General features: G+C 45.3%; 1 protein-coding gene across 1 annotated transcript in view; it reads left to right on the forward strand.

Annotated features, from left to right (window-relative positions):
• Positions 1 to 17,423, forward strand: part of RBFOX2 (RNA binding fox-1 homolog 2) — a gene marked incomplete at its 5' end in the record, with an annotated part of 167,324 nt that overhangs the window by 101,087 nt on the left and 48,814 nt on the right. Inside the window, one exon of the mRNA XM_080633585.1 lies at positions 10,384 to 10,608. Within this exon, the coding sequence (XP_080489711.1) occupies positions 10,384 to 10,608 (225 nt within the window). The remainder of the gene's footprint in view (positions 1 to 10,383; positions 10,609 to 17,423) is intronic.

Here is a 17,423-nt window from a genome sequence, read left to right on the forward strand (position 1 = left end):
ACCTCTGTTTTGAATGGCATAATGTTTTCAGCATGAAGGCATGAAGAGGTGGTAAGGACTGAGTCCTACTCACCAGCTGACTTAATGACTGTCATTTAGAAATCAGTAAACAAAATATAAATGGTGTCTTTTACCGGAGCTGAATTTATCAGATTCAGCTTCTGGCTGTTGGTTTTCTTGATGCCTTTGTTCATTAAATTAAATATCATTAGTGCCTATTTTTTTTTTTCCTCCTCTTGCAGAAAATAATCCGTTGCAACTTACTTTTTTAATTATGAGCAAAATAGATGGGGCTTTTCACGTTTTTCAGTGTACAGCCATGTGGCTTTTTCCAGTTTTGTGGTATTTTTTTGTGACTCTTTTGTATTGCCTTTTGAGGTTTTTTTAATTCCCTTCAGAAAATTCATACGTGGAAGCATGTGTCTTATTTTTTTATCCGGCTGAGGCCAAGTACCAAAGTAGCAATGCTTCTGGCATCCTACTTGTTGCTCATATGTCTGAACAACTGTAGTCACGCTGTACCAGGCTGCTGCACTGGTGAGCTGCTTCTCCATGACCCTCTGCTCCTTTCCAGAACCTCTGCTTTCCAGGGCACATAGTGAAGGCTTCCTGGAAAATGGAAAACTCCTCTTGAAACAAATGAGTAGCAGGAGATAGGAGAATGCATTGCTGGGATGGAAAGTAACTGTGAGAAGAGATCGGAGTTTTTAAACTGTCAAATTTCTGTTCTCGAGTGCGTGCCAAGTCAGATTACCTCTGCCCCACACCCTGAAAGCAGCTTTATATATTATTGCTGTGTTACTGGGTCCTAGTACTTATGTCACAGATGAGTCCCGTTTGCCTCGGCTGGGCTGTGTGCTTCTCATCCCCAATCTTCCCTACTGAATTCTTCCTCTACCCTTGACAGGCCAGTGGCAGCAAAAATGTGACAGGACTGAGACATGTAGCTGCTTGCAGTAAAGAGTAGAGCCCCAAGAGGAGCTCTGGTTTTGTGTTTAAGTATGCTGTATACGTCTCGTCCCCCACCTTTGCTCCATAGTCACGTTTGAACGCACGGCTCCTCGCTATGGTTTCTGCCAGCTCTGCAGTTCTTTCCGAGGCATTCAGCGCTCTCCAATTGATTCCAGATGTGCTCTCCACTTCCCGGCACTTTCTCCCTTCCTCCTCCTCCTCCTGCGCTGGCAGGGGGAGGCAGGGCTGCGTTTTCCCTGTGAGGTGCTGGAATTAGTGCAGGCAGCCACGAGGACTTTCCTGCTGGCCACTGAAATCGGAGGAATTGAAGGGGTCAGTGTAAGTGGAGCTGCCTGATGGGGCTTTGAGGTTTATCCATCCTCCAGGAGCCAAGTCAGCTCAGAGCAGCGCCTCTGCACAGCTCATTATGGCTTTCAGCTCATTCCCTTCGCAGCAGGGGAGAGGGGGACAGGGAAGCCTGATGCCAAAAGTGATCTTCAAAATCCTTCCTAGAAGAGCACTGGGTATACAGAGAGGTCTGGAAGAGTCTATTGCAGATATAGCTGTGTCACACAGTAAGGGCTTTGAAAAATTCCTATGACTGAAGCAGATAGAATCTTTCTAAGGGGCTGAGTGAGCTTCATGAGGATTTAAACATTCAGGAAGGCAGTTTGAATTCTTGAGGTTGCAGAAATAACGCTCCACACTCACTGAGATTTGGTGATCTACTTGCAGATACAGAGAGATAGTCCATTTGCAGAGCAGGGACATGGGATGAAAAATTGCTTATCAGCCCAGCTCAGGTACCTGATTGGGGTTGGAGAAGCAGATACTGGTCTTCAGAAATATGTCACTTGGAGAGCTAGGCTTCCCTTGAAACAAAGCCATGTGAAGTGAGCAATCTGCAGCATTAGCTGAGGTGATAGTAGCTGTGATGCTACCCTGGCAGCTTGGCCAAGAATTACTGTGGGATGAGGTGGGATTTTGTTCCCTGTTGTATTTCTATGTTCTGCAGTCCTTCTTTTACTGAGCAGCACCAGGAACCACTGGTTAGCATTCAGGAAGGAAGGCAGAAATCCAATACAGGCAGGTCCCTGGTGCCATCTTAAAGTCATGTCCATAAGTACCCTGGTGCTGCCACGGATCGCTTCTGAAAGAGCAGTTACCACACTCCTTCCCCACCAGTGGCCTCCGGTTCCTGCTGCCTCCCTGTGTGAGGATCCGCAATCATGCAAACTGTGAGTGTGATTAGTTTGCTAATCTGCTGAAAAGCTAATTGTAGTTAGCTTGGATTAAACACACACACCACATCTGCAGCACACTTTCTCAGCTATGATTCACTATGAATCCTGGTCCAAAAGAAGAAATTTAACCCTCTTTGCCCAACAGTAATCTCACTCATGTGGGGGATGCTGCTGCCACTCTGGGTGCTTGGTGGATTAGCGCCTGACTAGATCCGTAATATTTTGAGACTTTATTTTTATACTGATTTGTTGAAAGCTGGTTGTCTTATTGGAAATCTTTTTTTCCCCAAGAACATTTGACTGTGAATATGAAGTGGAAAATATTCACTTGGAATACTGCAGAGGTGGGAAGAACACAGCCAGGGTAGGTGCTAAAGGGCCGATCTGGAACGAAAAATTGAGCCTGAGCTCTTCTCTTACTTGCTGGCTTTGCCGCTGAGGACATCTCCATCCTGGTGACTTTTTCCTTTGTTCCACACCCCCACCCCTTTCTCCCCAGTAATTCTCAGAGGTAGTTTCATTCCTAATATGGAATGGAAACAGATGTTGAGACCTTGATGTCGTCTCTTGAAGCACAATTCTCTCTTTCTAATCAACCCCAAAGAGCGTGAATTGATTGAAAGCATTTGTTGGGATGCCTTTGTGCCAGTAACATTTAACCTTGGTTTTGTTCTTGGTTTTTTTTTTCCTTTTTAACGAGGAGTAATGTAGATTTTAGGAGCAGAAAATCAGTGCTTTTTTACAATCTGAAAGGTATGCTTCAGGCTGGTAAGTAGATGTGGCTCTGGGCCTTATTAATGTTGCATAACTCTAAAGCTTTCGCTATATCCAACAGGAAGCCTCTTTGCAGGTTGCCCAGAGGCTTCTTAATTAAGCATGTACACATTCAGCACTGAGAGCTTGCATTTGTACATTGGTCTAGAGCAAAAGTTGACCATTACTGGAAATAATGACAGCATGGGGATGAGTGAGTGCTTCCTGTGTATCAGAGTGTAAGATAAGACTATAGTTTTCTTTCATCCTTTCCTACAAAAGAGGGACTTGATCTTTTTCTCCAACTTCTTAAATGCATTTAAAGAAAAAAGGCCAGCTGCTTTATCTTACAGAACAGTTTTTGGTAGCCTGGAATGATAGAGCATATATTGGAAGATAACTTGTTCTTCCCTTGCTTTATGTATCTAGGAGAAGGAAGGGAGAGATTAGATAATCTAGTGCAAGCTTGCACCAGGAAGTTAAAGAAAACATGCCTTTAAATGGTTAGCTAGGTGCAAGCTTGAGTGCAGGCATCTTTATCTTTTTCTGATTAGCTTTTTTAGGCTAATGCTAACCCAGTGCAGAAAGCTTTTCCTAAGCTGATTACATGTGGCTTCAAAAAAGAATGCATGCATATGAGCTTCACTTTGTTTTCACAAAACTAACATAAAATTGGACCAAACTTAAAAAATTACTTACAAGTAGAGCGCTGCTTTTGAGAGGATTCAGGAGGAATTGCTCCTATGCCCATGGTAGCAGAGTCAAAATGCACTATCCTTTCCTGCTACCGCCATGTGTCATAGATCAAATGAAGATCAAGTGCCAGATGTGCAGATGAAATATAAAACCTCTTATTACTGTGATCCTCTTCAAGGTGCTTTTTATGATCAACCCACATCAAGAAAGAGAGTGTTGATTTTCATCAGTCTGGGTCGCCAAACAGACAGACATGCCAGTCTTGCTCTCTGGAGGAGCAGATGCCTTTGTAGTGTGGACTGTGGGTGTCAGGTTAGGGTCACATACCCCTCTGAATGAAAGAACAGGTTTGTACAAAGATGAAGAATGCAGGATGGTTATATCCTTTGTATATATCCTTTTCACCTCCAAACTTCCTTTCTATAGGCATTTTACCCACTTTTCCCATTCAGAAGCTAATCTGTAATAGTGGAGAAAGTGTTATTACTTTGGGGGATTAAGAGCTGGTATGATGTTCGTGGGCATCATACATAGCATGACTGGGGAGTTGGAAAGCCGTTATCACTTTGTCACCCTGTACATCACTTTGCCTTGTGTTTGGGTATCCTTGTGACTGTAAAGAGCAAAACCACAATTTCTAAAATCAAGGCTTAAGTTCCATCTTACTGCAAGAGCTGCTAGTGTAGGTTGGGGTTTGTCTCTGTAATAGCACCAACCTGTGGTTTTCTGGAAGGGATAATGCTTGAGTTCCTGGTGGATCTCGGAGCATCCCTCACACTGCTTTGTATCCGTTCCCATTTGCAAAAAAAACTGCTTGCTGATGTATTCATTGTCAGTGTGCAAATTGTGGGATTGCATGGAGAGAGGGTTAATGGATGTCAGAGACTGCCTGAGCTCATCCAAGTGCTGGTGCACATGGCACTTCCCTCCCCAGCTTCTCCACCCCCTCTCTTTTCTGGCTCTGGTTCTCCTCCAACTCCTTGCCAAGCCATTTCAGCACTCTTAACTGGGAACAAACTAACCTGACAATAAAAAGTGAGGAGGTTTTGCTCCCTGGGATATGTGGTGAAATGGCTCAGCACAGGGTGGATGGAGCACTGTGGCTGGCAGGGGAGAGAACACATGAGTGCACAGCTGGAGGTGGGATGAAGAGCACCTCTGGAGCCGTGGCTGAGAGCATGCGTTCCACTGGGGCTCCTGCTGGAGCAGCCCTGAAAGGAAGGGGAGGCTGTGTTGGAAGAGGCTGGAAAGGGGAGCCTGCAACAGCAATCTTAATTTGTGTTCAGCTGTGAGAAGGGGTGGGGAATGGGAAATCCCAGCCCATGTTCCTTATTATTCTCTTGCTCCTGGGCAGCAGTGTGGTATGGCAGGCCCTTTCTCTTGTCTCTGTGTACAGCCTGGGAGCAGTGCTTGGCCTCTTCTGCCAAAGCTGTGTGTCATGCTGTGACCTGGGTTGGAGGAGGGACAGTGCGGTCCCTACATCCCCCTCGCTCACAAGGATCCCTTTCATGCACAGAGCTGGGGGCAGGCAGCGGCTCCAGGTTGAACAGGCATGCCAGGCTCTTCAGATTTGAGCTACAAATGTTTGTGCTGTTTACGAAAGGGATTAGGTTAGTGCAGAGAGCAAACGGGTAGCCTGGTACACACTGGTCTTCACAAACAGGTTAATTGCCTCTGCTAGCTGCAAGTCAGTTGCTTCGAGTTTTCGTCAAATGAGTTCAGTGAAGGCATACCTATTAGAAACCCCATTCCCCTAATAGGCATATATTCACATCTATCCCAATGATTTGGGGGTTGCCAGAGTTGAAAGGCATGTTTAAGAGATTATTTGATGTTTACATGCTGTAGCATTTCTCTTCACCTTTCTGTGATGCTTATGACTTGCAAGAGGGTTATGAACTGCACAAGACCTTGTGGCATGGAAATGTCTGTACAGAAATTGTACTAGTTCAGCTTCACGAGGATTGTAATTTCTATGTGGTTGGTCATGCTTTAATATCTTTGCATATTGTGGCCTACCAGTGCAGAAGGGATATGGAGCTGCACTGCTATAAGGCTCCTTTCATATCCCTGTAATTACACTCGTTTCTCTAATGAGCAAAACAAAACCAGCCCTTCACAGAATAGACTGATCTTTGACAGCTTTATGGAAGCAAGGAGGCCTTTGTGTGCCTTTCTGGTGTTCCCTCTTGGCGCTCCGGTGCCGTGATCTTGGATCACCACCTGCTGTCTGCTGAAAGAATTCATCCTATGTCGCGTTTGCTGAATGAACCACGTTGCTCCTTGTTGAGACGTGGTCCCCAGCTTCCACCCTTCTGCAAGGTACTGCTACATGCAGTTACTTACTGCTCCTCTGCTTAGCTTGGAGCTACAGAGCTTGTTAATTAAGTTAAAGCTGCGTAAACTCTTAGCAGTGTGTCCCCATTAGGGATTCTTCACTGGTATAGCTATTTTGGCTTTTTAAACAAAACGTGGGATGGGTTTGTACTGACCTGTATAGGCAAAACTCTGATTTAAGGAAGGAAATTGGTACCTCTGAGGACATGACTGGACTTTTGTAGGGCTGAGAATAGGGACCTGAAAGAGGAGCCCAGATGGGTATCCCTTTTGTGCCCTGAGGGCTTGGGTGCTGATGAATCAGATGTCAACATTTTGCAAGAGGGGAGCTGCTTCGAATTCCAGCCTGCTGTGGATGAGTGATTTCTGTTGGGAGCAGAGCAACAGAATGAATAGAAAACATAGGAACTGCTGGTTTTCTTGGAACCATAGATTACCATATATTGTACTGAAATATTCTCCTTTTTTTCAAAGAAAAGGAGTGCGTGTTAATTACACTGAGTTCCAGTTGCACTGAACAGCCTTTCCCAACTTGGTGAGCACAGGATGGCAGCTAGCGTGGTCTGTGCATGGCAGCATAAACTCACAAAGAGAATTGGTTAACCTGGATCTGCTGAAATTATTCCTGCAGCCAAATGTCCCTAAGGCTCCTCTCTTGGAGATGCCAGCAGCCACCATGCATTGTGGTTGGCTGCTCCTAAGGAGTAGTTAAGATATGCCATCACACAAGGTGAAGATGGTAATAGTTCTTGTGGGGAGCTGCAGCCAGGCTTTCCTAGTCCTGTGATGGCATACTTGTGTGTGTTTGGGGATGGTGACTACTCTTGGACATACCCATCGCGGTCTGTTGTTGCGTTTGAGTAAATGCTGAAGAGAATTTAATGAGCTAACACAGACAAGACTGGCAGTGCAGTGGGATATGCTCTGAAGATTGGATGGGCTAAATGCCTTCAGGTGAGTCTCTCCTAGCTGCGTACCTTCACCAGGAAGTTTGGGTGTTTCTCCATGTTCTTTATACCTCCTGAGAAGTGGGAAAAGCAATGCCTGTGACTGCAGGATTTTCCCTGGTGGGTTAGAAGTAGGGAAAGGAGTTCAGGTTCTGTATTTGAAGATAAATGAGACTTCTTTTTCTTTTCTGTTAGTTCTTGAAAATATGAAGTGTTGTGTAAATGTTGAAGTTGGTAGAATAACAGAGGAGGTAGAATCTCCATCGTGTTTGGAGGATATCAGTATGCTGTGAAGCCTGCAGAGATCGCATCGGGAGTCCTTTTCTGTAGACACTAGTGGAAACAGGAGAAAAAAGTAATTGTAAAGCATCAAAGGAAATTAAAATTACAAAAAAAAAAATCAGATGGGAAATGTGTACATCGTCATATCAAGAGAAAAATAATTCGAGATAGAGATACTCTATGGGACTATGAAACCCGAACAAGCATAATGGTGATAGATCTACAGATAACCTCAGACATTAAATTCAGGCTACATTTGTAATAAAAGATACGATTTTTGCATGTTAGTGTGACTGGGAGGGAGTGACAATGATATTAAAAACATTTAATTCTGCACCAGAAATCCCTTATTGGACAATCTTAGGAAGGTCAGAGAGAAGTAATGAAGTTACCAGGATATTTTGGCTTGCAAGGTGTGATTAAGCTCAAAATAAATATGTATTATCAAAATGCCACAAGCAACAGAAGTGAGCGAGAACATTTTTCATCCTTCAAACATTTGGAGATAATTGAAGAAGGGACAGAAAGCATTTAAAAGGTTGAAATGCATTTAGACTGGAAGGAACAGTATTAACTGAGGGGTAGAAATGCTGAAAATAAGATTATATAAGGTTGATGGGCTGGCATTTTAAGTAGTCTTAAGAGTGAGATGAAACAAAACGCTGGTGTGTGTCCTTTGGGGAGCAGCCCTGCACCGCTGAGAGGTCAGCAGAATAGGTTTTGTTTATGGCTAATTAGCATTCTCTTCCTCTGATCTGGGGTACTACTGCTTTTTAAATCCAGCTTGTTTTAAGAAAACTGGAAATAGTTTCTGCTACTGCATCTTTCCTGGAGTTACCCTGCCAGTTTTCTAAATTTAAATTAAAAAACATCAGTTTCATATTTAGCTTGTATTTTAAATACAAAAACAGGATAGATGGGCTGTATGGAAGCAACCTGGTCTAGTTGAAGGTGTACCTATTAATTGTAGGGGTGTTGGACTAGGCAACCTTTGAGGGTCCCTTCCAATCCAGCTATTCTGTGATTCTAATCTGCGATGCTAAGCAGTACGCAGGCAGTTGGATATAATTAATTTCAGTAAGCAAAAGAGTCTGCGGACGGAGTGGAGCTAGCATGACAGGGGATAAATAGCCTGAGTGGGGGAGTGATGTGGTTGCTGATATCTGGTTTGGGATAACCATCATTCATCCTCTCGTCCCTCCCGTTTGTCACACTCTCCCTGCAGATCGTGGGGGTGGTTTAGGATGAGCCAGAAGCTCCTTGCTTTGAAGCTGGCAGTGGCAAAGGAGTGAGCAGATGCAGAGGGCTGGTGGAGCTGCCCTCCTTTTCGGTGGGTGAAAACCCTCCACCCTGTTCTGCTCTCAGGTGTGCTAGGTGTGTGGAAAGCCTCTGCAGAGCTGCTAGCAGGCGATGCAGGGCTACAGCTGCCTGGGGCAGTGTGTGCAAGGACCCAAGCGCTGGCTGTGACTGGCATGCTTGCCTCAATGCTTCTTTCTCTGATAAAGCTGCAGAATCCTGTGTTCCTGCAGGCAGCAGGGCTGGACTTCAGTTAATGAGACCATCCGTTCGGGTGCGGGCCAAGGCTGCAGCTCAGCTCTGCTAAGTGGTATTGAATGCCCTTCCCTCTCCTTCTCCCCAGCTGCGGGAGCACGTGGCCACGTGGCCCCCAAGGGAGGCAGACCAGATAGACTAATGTCAGAGCAAATTTGGGATTCAGCCAGTGTCTGAGTGACCCAGTGCTGGCTGGAGGTGCGCTGCATTTATCATTGTTTCCTTCACCCAGAAGGGAAAGCTGCAGGTAGGCTGATAAAGGGACTGAAAGGTTTGTCCGGCTTCACTGGAGGTCCATCAGCCCCTGCATGTTCTCTGCTGACAGGCTGCTTGGTAATTCCCACTCTGCCTTTCCGATCCGTGGGACAAGTTCTGCTCCGCTTTTCTCCATTGATTTAAGTGTGCTGGTGTCAGAATAGGCTCAGAGCACCTCCAGGCTTCGTGGCGGAGGACCCAGGGCTGGAACAGCAGCCAAAATTTAAAATCAGGATTAGTCTGTTGACACACACATAAATCAAACAGCCCTCCTATCATAAATCTGTTCCGTGGATTTTCTCTCTCCCCTGCTGCGGCAGTGGAAGCGGTAGGAGCAGTGCAGCAGCCTGGGCTTCAATGTCAAGGCTGTTCTCCTTTGCCCCAGGTGGCTGAATGAATACAGCTCCCTGCTCCCGCCTCGGTGAGATCCCTGCAGTGGCTGCATGCTTTTGTGTTTGCTTTGGGTGGTTTTCAGGAATGGTGGGGTAGCATTTTAATTGTCTTTCTGGAATATATTTTGCATGGTCAGTTGTCTGTTTCTGAGTCATCTGGTTGGTGTCAACTACATCTAAGGCAGTGCTAAAAGCTGCTAAAAAGTTCACTGTCCTACTGTAGAGGTCTCTGTGGGATAGTGTAAGTTGGGGGAGAAGTGGGTAATTAATGCCTTATGTGATGGTAGTGTGATGCTCAGTACTGGGAGGGAGGGAGCATCTCCTAGGTTTCCAGTCTCAGCTCAGTTCCCCACAGCTCTTCGGTGTCTTCTGTATGGCCGGCAAGAAGCGAATGGGATATTTCTAAGCACCTATGCTCTGTATTTGGTGCTGCTGGAGCAAAGGAGGGGGCTGCTGCACAGATGGGTTTTAAAAAGCATTCCTCTTTACACAACAGGGAAGTGTGCTCTGAACCACACAATGTGCTTGTTTGTGAGCAGGACCATGAGGGTCAGGCTGGAGGAGCTGGACCCCAGATGTGGTACTTTTAGGGATATTAAAGAACTCTGCTCTTCTGTCTGTGTTTCCTTCTCTTTTTCGATGTTTCAGTGCCTCTTTCCCCTTCCAAAATACTGCTTTACTGTGCATAAAGCCTTGTGTGAGATTACAGGGGCATGCAATTTGTAAGCCCCATAATTGGTTCTTTGTGTGTCACCCAGTAGTGAGAAATTTGCCCAGAAAGATTAAGAAAACAGTGTCATGGCTCAGAGGAGCAAGGCGTGCTCTTTTTGATGGAGAAGATAATAGAAGACTGTGCAATATGATGGTGGCAGTGGGTGGGATATTCACATGAACACCTGTGTGTAATTTCTCATGCTGATGGTTTGATTTATCTTCTGTAGTATACAGCTGTTTTCTCCTTCTCCCTCTCTTCAGGGTAACCAGGAGCCAGCAGCAACTCCTGATGCAATGGTGCAGCCATTCACCACAATCCCATTTCCGCCACCCCCACAGAACGGGATTCCCACAGAGTATGGGGTGCCACACACTCAGGACTATGCAGGCCAGACCAGCGAGCACAATCTGACACTCTACGGAAGCACGCAGCCGCATGGAGAGCAGAGCACGAACACAGCCAGCACGCAGAACGGATCTCTCGCAGTAAGTGCAGAAGGGTGAGGAGCCAGGAGAGCAGCACAGTGCTGTGGGGAAAAGCAGCCATTGATTAGACTGCTGACTGCTTCTTAAGTACGCAGCAAATCAGTGGTAGGCTTGAAAAGGAGAGAATTATAAATAAAACATAGCTTCTGACCTTCTACTACCTTCCTCTTGTGCATGTTCTGCTTGTAAATTGGTGTTTGCAAAGAGCAGTAGTACTTGGGATCATGGTGTTTTTACCATGGAGGCATTGTCTGAAGACAGTCCTTTATGAAGGTGTTAATTACCTTGTGTTAATTGGCAAGCAGTTCAAATGAATGTGATGGAGGCAAATTCTGGAAGGTTGATGGTACAAAGGATTAGGATGAGCACATGCATGAAGGTGTAATCCCAACGTGTCTGTTTTCAGGAAGTTAGCAGAGTACAAAAATACTTTTCTTTGACTTTCTGAAGATGGCAAGGAGCTTCAGGGGGCAAAGATAGGAGAGGACCTCTCAGCTACTGGGCATCTATTTGCCAGACAAAGATTTTCACCTTCTTAGGTTTTTCGCTTTCTTCTTCCCATGGCCTGGAACTGGCACTGGGCAGCATGCTGGCAGATTATCCCAGCAAAAGCTTTATCCACCCCTTAAACCACTTGTTAAGACTTAACTTCCTAATAAAGAACCTTATGGTGAGAGCCTTCGGTTCTCAGGGGCGGATTTAATCTGTTAATGCTTTCAGTTTTACTTGTAGTTGGGTGTTTGGCTTATAGAGATTGTTCTTCTCCCTTTTAAGTACTGAGTGAATTCAGTGCCAACAGTTGGACGAGCTGATAGTGCCAGCTCAAGTATGCATGGTCCCCAGCATGCACATCTGCCTCTTCTGCAGTGGGCAGGAGCTGCATGGTTGGCACTGCTGGCTAAGACTTCAATATCTTTGAGTTCATCCTGGGAATGCAGCAACTTCAGCATCTTGAAGAAGAAAAGGAGTACAAACCCTGTAAAGCGCATTGATAGTGCATAAATGAAGCCTCAGCAAACACAAATGTAGATGAGATCAGGCTGGAAATAAAACTGGTGCAGTATGCAGAGATGCAAGTCATCATTTTAGTACCAGGTTGCCCAGTGCTGTTCCAATTCGTAAGATTTGGGCTGTCCATCTCCAGCAGCTATCTCAAGCACTGCCAGTTGGATGAGAAAGCTGGAAACAGGGAATAAAACAGGGCAGTGGCTTTCCCATGTATTTTTTGCTGTTCCCAGCCTTGCCCAGAGCTTTAGAGTGTTCGTTTTTTAATGGAAATGATGCGAGCCTTGACCTTGGATGTAAGCTCTTGCCAGTCCTCCTGCTCCTCTTCCATATTAGGAGCCATCTCCGTGGCACTGCAAGGCTGAGCTCTGTGTTTCATCAACTGATGCCGGCTCCGAGGAGCCCGCAGTGCTTGGGGAGGCTGGCTAGCCTGCAAGGAGGGACTGGGAGCCCATCTGTGCCGGAGAGAGCGTTGCTGGGAGACTGCTGGGAGGCAGTGGTGTTGCCAGGAGGCTGCAGAGAGAGCCTGGCTGGCAGGGGTTATGCGAGAAACAGACTCAGTAACACGTAACGCTTGTACTGGCTGTTGGAAGCAGGTGGGCACGTCTGGTCTGACCATTTGATGTGGTTCAAGATGTGCGAGCTGAGCATGTGGAATTGGGCTCACAGGCCATAGATAGCTAGGAAAAGAGTATGGGAGCAGATGAGCACATTGCTGCTGCTATGACTGGGACTGATCAAACCCAGAGGATCCCAGATGGTGGCACATGAAGAAATCCAGGGGGAGGGAGAAGGCACCTCAGATAAGGGCCTTTCATGTGCCAGACTTTCACGTGCAGAAGGTCCTGGATCTTCTGAATCCCTTTATCTTTCTGTCTAGGACTCCTATATGAAGTTATTTTGATTCTGTGGGCTACGTTGAGATGTAATTGCTTGCAACTTTTCTCCTTCTCAGTACACTGATTAATGATGTAGGAACTAGGGGAAGGAGGAAGACTCAGTAGTTACTCAAACTAAAGTGTGCTATTAAAATATAACAGAACAACTTGGTTATTTCACCCTGAACATCTATAGCCAACATCAAGCTTTTAGTCCATCACACATGCTGGTTCTTACTTATTGGACATGTGGACTTGACTGCTATGCTTTAAGGCATCTTTTCCTTTCACCATTTTGTTGTCTTGCTCAAACAACAGTGCTAACTTCAGCAGAGCAAAAACTCATCATGGGTAATGTATGGTCCTTCCCTCCCATTACTGCAACTGACAAGTGCAGCTGCTGTCATGTGAAGATGATACCCCAGACCAAACAGCTGGTGCATTTTTTTGCTGCTGAGTTAAAGCCTGTGCTCCCATGGGTGATTGAGAAATTCCTTCAGCCAGACAGATACGGTCTCTCTTTGCTTTTAAGAACAAGGCCTGTGCTTGGTCCAGTTGGCAAAGATAGTAAAAGGTGTGCTTAGATGGCAGGGTTTTCTTGATTTCAGGCTGGTGGCCTTTAGGATAAATGCAAAAGTAGCAGAGAATATGGAGTGGCTTAAAGGACCCTCACGGAAAGAGAACTTCCATCTGTTTGGCAAGATGTTATGCAGCAATGTAATGGAGTCTATAACAGTGTCCCTAACTGTGTAGGAGCACCTTCTCGTAGAAACTTGGCAGATTCTGGTGAGGAAGTCCATTTGAATGAATTGATATTGGTGGTGTCTGAGTTAATAGACAATGGTCTGGAAGCCTGAGGTCAAACATCGGCAGTGAACTTCAGTAAACTAAACTTTGAGAGTCAAAGTCCATGCTTTCCTACGCAGTGTAATAGCCTTGAGCAAAAGGGGAATGGCTGGTTGGTGTCATCAGCTAAGGATCAGCTTGATTCTGGAGGTCTGAGTGTAGTGGAAAGCATTCGAAGCTTTCAGAGCAGGGGCATGGGGAAGAAATTGGCACAATAGGTGGTGTAATACAAACAGCTTAGTATTTTGGAATCTTTTTTTAGGATCAAGCCTCATCCGTGGGGCTTTGTTTCTTGCCTGGCATGTGGGTCTCCCAGTCTTCATCTCCAGGCATCTGTCCTTTCTCTTGATACTGTCCCAGTGCACAGCTGAAAGACCTGGATTAAAAATAGACTGAGGTACCGGACCATATTTGGTCTACTGAGTCTGCCTGTTGCAGCCTGTTGTCTCTTCTACCATTGACACTCTGTTTTCACTTCTTATGGTGCTGGGTCCCCTGGTTACTTCCCCCTTCCTCCTTGGTTTACATTAGTGTGCTTATCCCTAATGGAGGCACCCAGCACAGATAGCTGTGAGTGGAGATGCTAATGAGGCTGCAGTACCTCTGGCAGCTGAGCTGATCTAAAGATTCACTGCTGTCAGAAAAGCAAGTTCTGGCTTTAAGCACAACCTCCCTCATTTTTTACTGGCTCTGGCATTCCTTATGCGAGCTACTTTAATTCACTGACCTAGCAGAAAGCTGCCCAATTCTTTTGCTGGGTTAATGAATTAGAGCAGCTCTTGGAGGGATCCAGCAAATGCTGCTGTTGCAAGGTGAGCGTACAGAGTGCATGGCCAGAAGCCGAGAGCAATTGTCAGCTCTCTGCATCTCCTGGTACTCTACCCGCAGAGGGAAGATTAATCATCCGCTGAACTAAAAAAGCTTGCTTGATAGTAAATGCAATGCACTTAACGCTGGGAGCTGATTATTCAACTCATTTCTCTTGTTAATGTCAGAGGGAAGAATTTGTGTGTCTGTATAAATTATGGAATGCAGCTGGAGGTATAGAAGTAGAGGAATAAGTTTATGTAAATTACTTCGCATGAAAATGGCAGGTGCTGTCGCCTTGGTGTTGCGTTGTCATGAGCCAGCATCCAGCATTATTTAATTACAGAGCATCGTGTCTCTTGGCTTCTCGATGTGCCATACTGAAACATATTTAACTCATCTGCTGTATGATAAAGAGATATTGAGACCCCTACATACTGTGTTCAGAAGCAAGACAGGGAAGCTGCTTGGTCATCTGGCTGTGCCCCATACATCTGGCAAGGGTTTGGAAAGAAGGGAGCCAGTGGCACCAAGGGGCTCCTCAACTACCTTTTATAACACATGGATGATATTATAATGATGACTTTCCCTTGGGTATTTTTTGCCTAGTTTGAGATTGCAGAATTTTCTTCTGTAATTATTTTTCATCACTTTAGTAATTAAAGCAATTGCTCATGTGAGGTATTTCAGGTGAAGAGTATGTTTAATGAATATCCTCACTTGTCTTTCAATACTGCTGAGCAGGTAGACACTGGGAAGAATTACCTTCAAATAAGCAGCTAGCTGCTGATTGTTTGGCCACCTCGGCTTGGAAATTGCTATCTTGAGGTAGCAAACTCTGACGCTTAGCATCAGGAATTTGCTTTGAGTATGAGGCAGATTATTTTATTATTTTGAGTATGAGGCAGATTATTGTCAGCACTTGTAGAGTTGTGCCTAGTGAGACAGATTTAAAAATGATTTTGAAGGAGAAATAGGAAATAAACCAGCAAATATCATTATGTTAGAGTATACAGCTGTGGTACTTCTGCATATCTCTCAGAAGTTGTAGCAGATCTAGAAGTAATACAGAGAAGGATAATGGTAGTGATGAAAAGGATGTAGCAGGTTCTTTATGAGAAGAAATGAAATCTTCACTTACAAAAAGAGCTGACAGGAGTGAAGGCATATGACTAGTACATAGAATATTGTATGGTATGAGAAATAAAATAGGAAACTGTCCCGTTTTCACTTACAAGGATGCACATACGAAATAATCAGGTGCCACGTGAGGAAAAAAACAAACCCAACCAGGTTTCTGTTTCTTGGTTTTTTCCATATAACAAAGAATTTAGCATTGGAACTCCTGTCCATAAGGTGCTTTGGAAGTTGAGACATCAACTGGCTCAGTTTGCTGGAGGCTGATCTGGAGAAAAATCACTGCATGTTTGCCCTGAGTTGTGTTCTTCCACAGATGCCACAGACTTGGCCTCTGTCAGAAAACAGTGGGCTGGATGGATCTTAGTCTGTCACTGCTCCATTGACAGTGTTACTTCCTACTCTGTTAAGAGTGTGCTGGGGCAAGGAAGGGGTTTTGTGTCTGGTACGTAATTCTTCACTTGTTTTTCCACCAAACCTGCTCAGTAGATACCAGTTCACTGGTGGGTGACGGGTTGTTTTGACGCGGGTTCTTCACTAGAAGCTGCAGAGATCTTCCCACGTTGTCTGCGCTCTCCTTTGCAGTGGGAAGATTGCCTTCTGCCAGTCATAGCTTGCAGTCCTTGTCTCCACACAGTTACTCAAGCTCTTGATTCAAATAAGGTCTTTGGGTTTGGTTTCTTTTTTGGATCCAAGACCGATCTAGAAGCAGTGGAGTGAGCACAGTCTGCCTCCCAGATTTTGTAAGCCACCCAAGTCTGCTTTTAAATACAGTTATTAATTACAGTTTGTGTTTTGTAAATATTTTCTTTGCAGTGATTTATGGCTCTTAACCTCCTCATTATGATTCACAACATTTTGGACCACCTGCTTCCTGGGGGAGGGGACGAGGGGTTGTTTTTTCCTTTTCTATAACTTGTACCTGAATCGGTTCCAGTTCTGGATGCAAGTGGGAGATGGAAACAGAATGTACTTGGGTATTAATAGTCCCTGTGCTGGCCTGTCGCACTAGTACTTGTCTGGCTCATCAGGGAGGTAGCCCTTTGTCTGGCCATGCAGATGGAGATCTGCTTGGAGCCCAGGAGGGGCTGGAGCCCCTTCCTGTCGAGGAGGAATCCTCAGCAATTGCTTATTCACCAGCTGCTTTAGGATGAAGAGTGTGGTCGAGAGATGGGAAGGTGATTGTAGTGCTGCCCCCAGACCTTTCAGAATACCCTTGCATTGCCAGGTGTCGTTCTCCCCTTTTGTGTGCATACGTGCACGTGTATACATCCATGCTTCTCTTTGCAGCTGCCTTTTCTTGGTTAGGGTTTCCTTACTGCTGGTGGGTGTAAGGGAAAAGCTGGCATAGGGGTACAGGCATCAAGCAGTTAAAAGTGAAGCACATACTGCACGTGTCCTGAGCTCTGATGTATTTCTCGGTGACCTTGAGCAGAGCTCAAAGCTTGCGTGTGCAGGCATGAATGACATTATCACCTGCATAAGTTATATGTTACAGAGGCTGTGCTGAGGAGGTGAATCCAACAACTACTTCTAAACACAGGATCTTAGCCACAGTATGTATCTGTGTTGCCTGATGACAGGCATTGAGACCCGGGGAACATGTATTAGCTCCCTTCCAAGCCAAATTGCTATGTGTAGCAAAGGGTGAGGGCTGGTTCTTTGCTATAAAATGTTGATGTGAGGCCAGAAGCAAAGAACTGAAATTTGGTGTGGAGAAGGAGTCAGGGTGGGGAGTGGGCTCTCTGAAATGCAGGCTTTTATCATCTGGCTTGGTCAGGGTGACGCTGTTGCTGGTCTCCATTATGTGCTGTCTGAGAACAGGCTCCAGGCCCTTCCTTTCATCTCCTTCCTAATGAATTAAGACAGGGAATAACTATAAAAGGGGTAAAAAAAGAAAAGAGGCAAGATCTGAGGAGCCTTTCTTTCATTTACGTTGTAGCTGAATGTGTGGCAGTAGACAAGTGCATTGAGCTAATGTTATAGTGGCTGAAAGTTCAAATCTTACCTTAGGGCCATGGACAATAGAAATGAGGGAGTTACTGCATCCAGCGCAAGAAGGTATGCAATGTTAAACTGCTGCTGAAATATCAGGATATGTGAAAGCCTGAAAAGCATTCAGGGACTCTTAGTGTAGCCAAA

This window comes from Psittacula echo (genome assembly GCF_963264785.1).
Source record: "Psittacula echo genome assembly, chromosome: 1".
Classification (NCBI taxonomy): Eukaryota; Metazoa; Chordata; class Aves; order Psittaciformes; family Psittacidae; genus Psittacula; species Psittacula echo.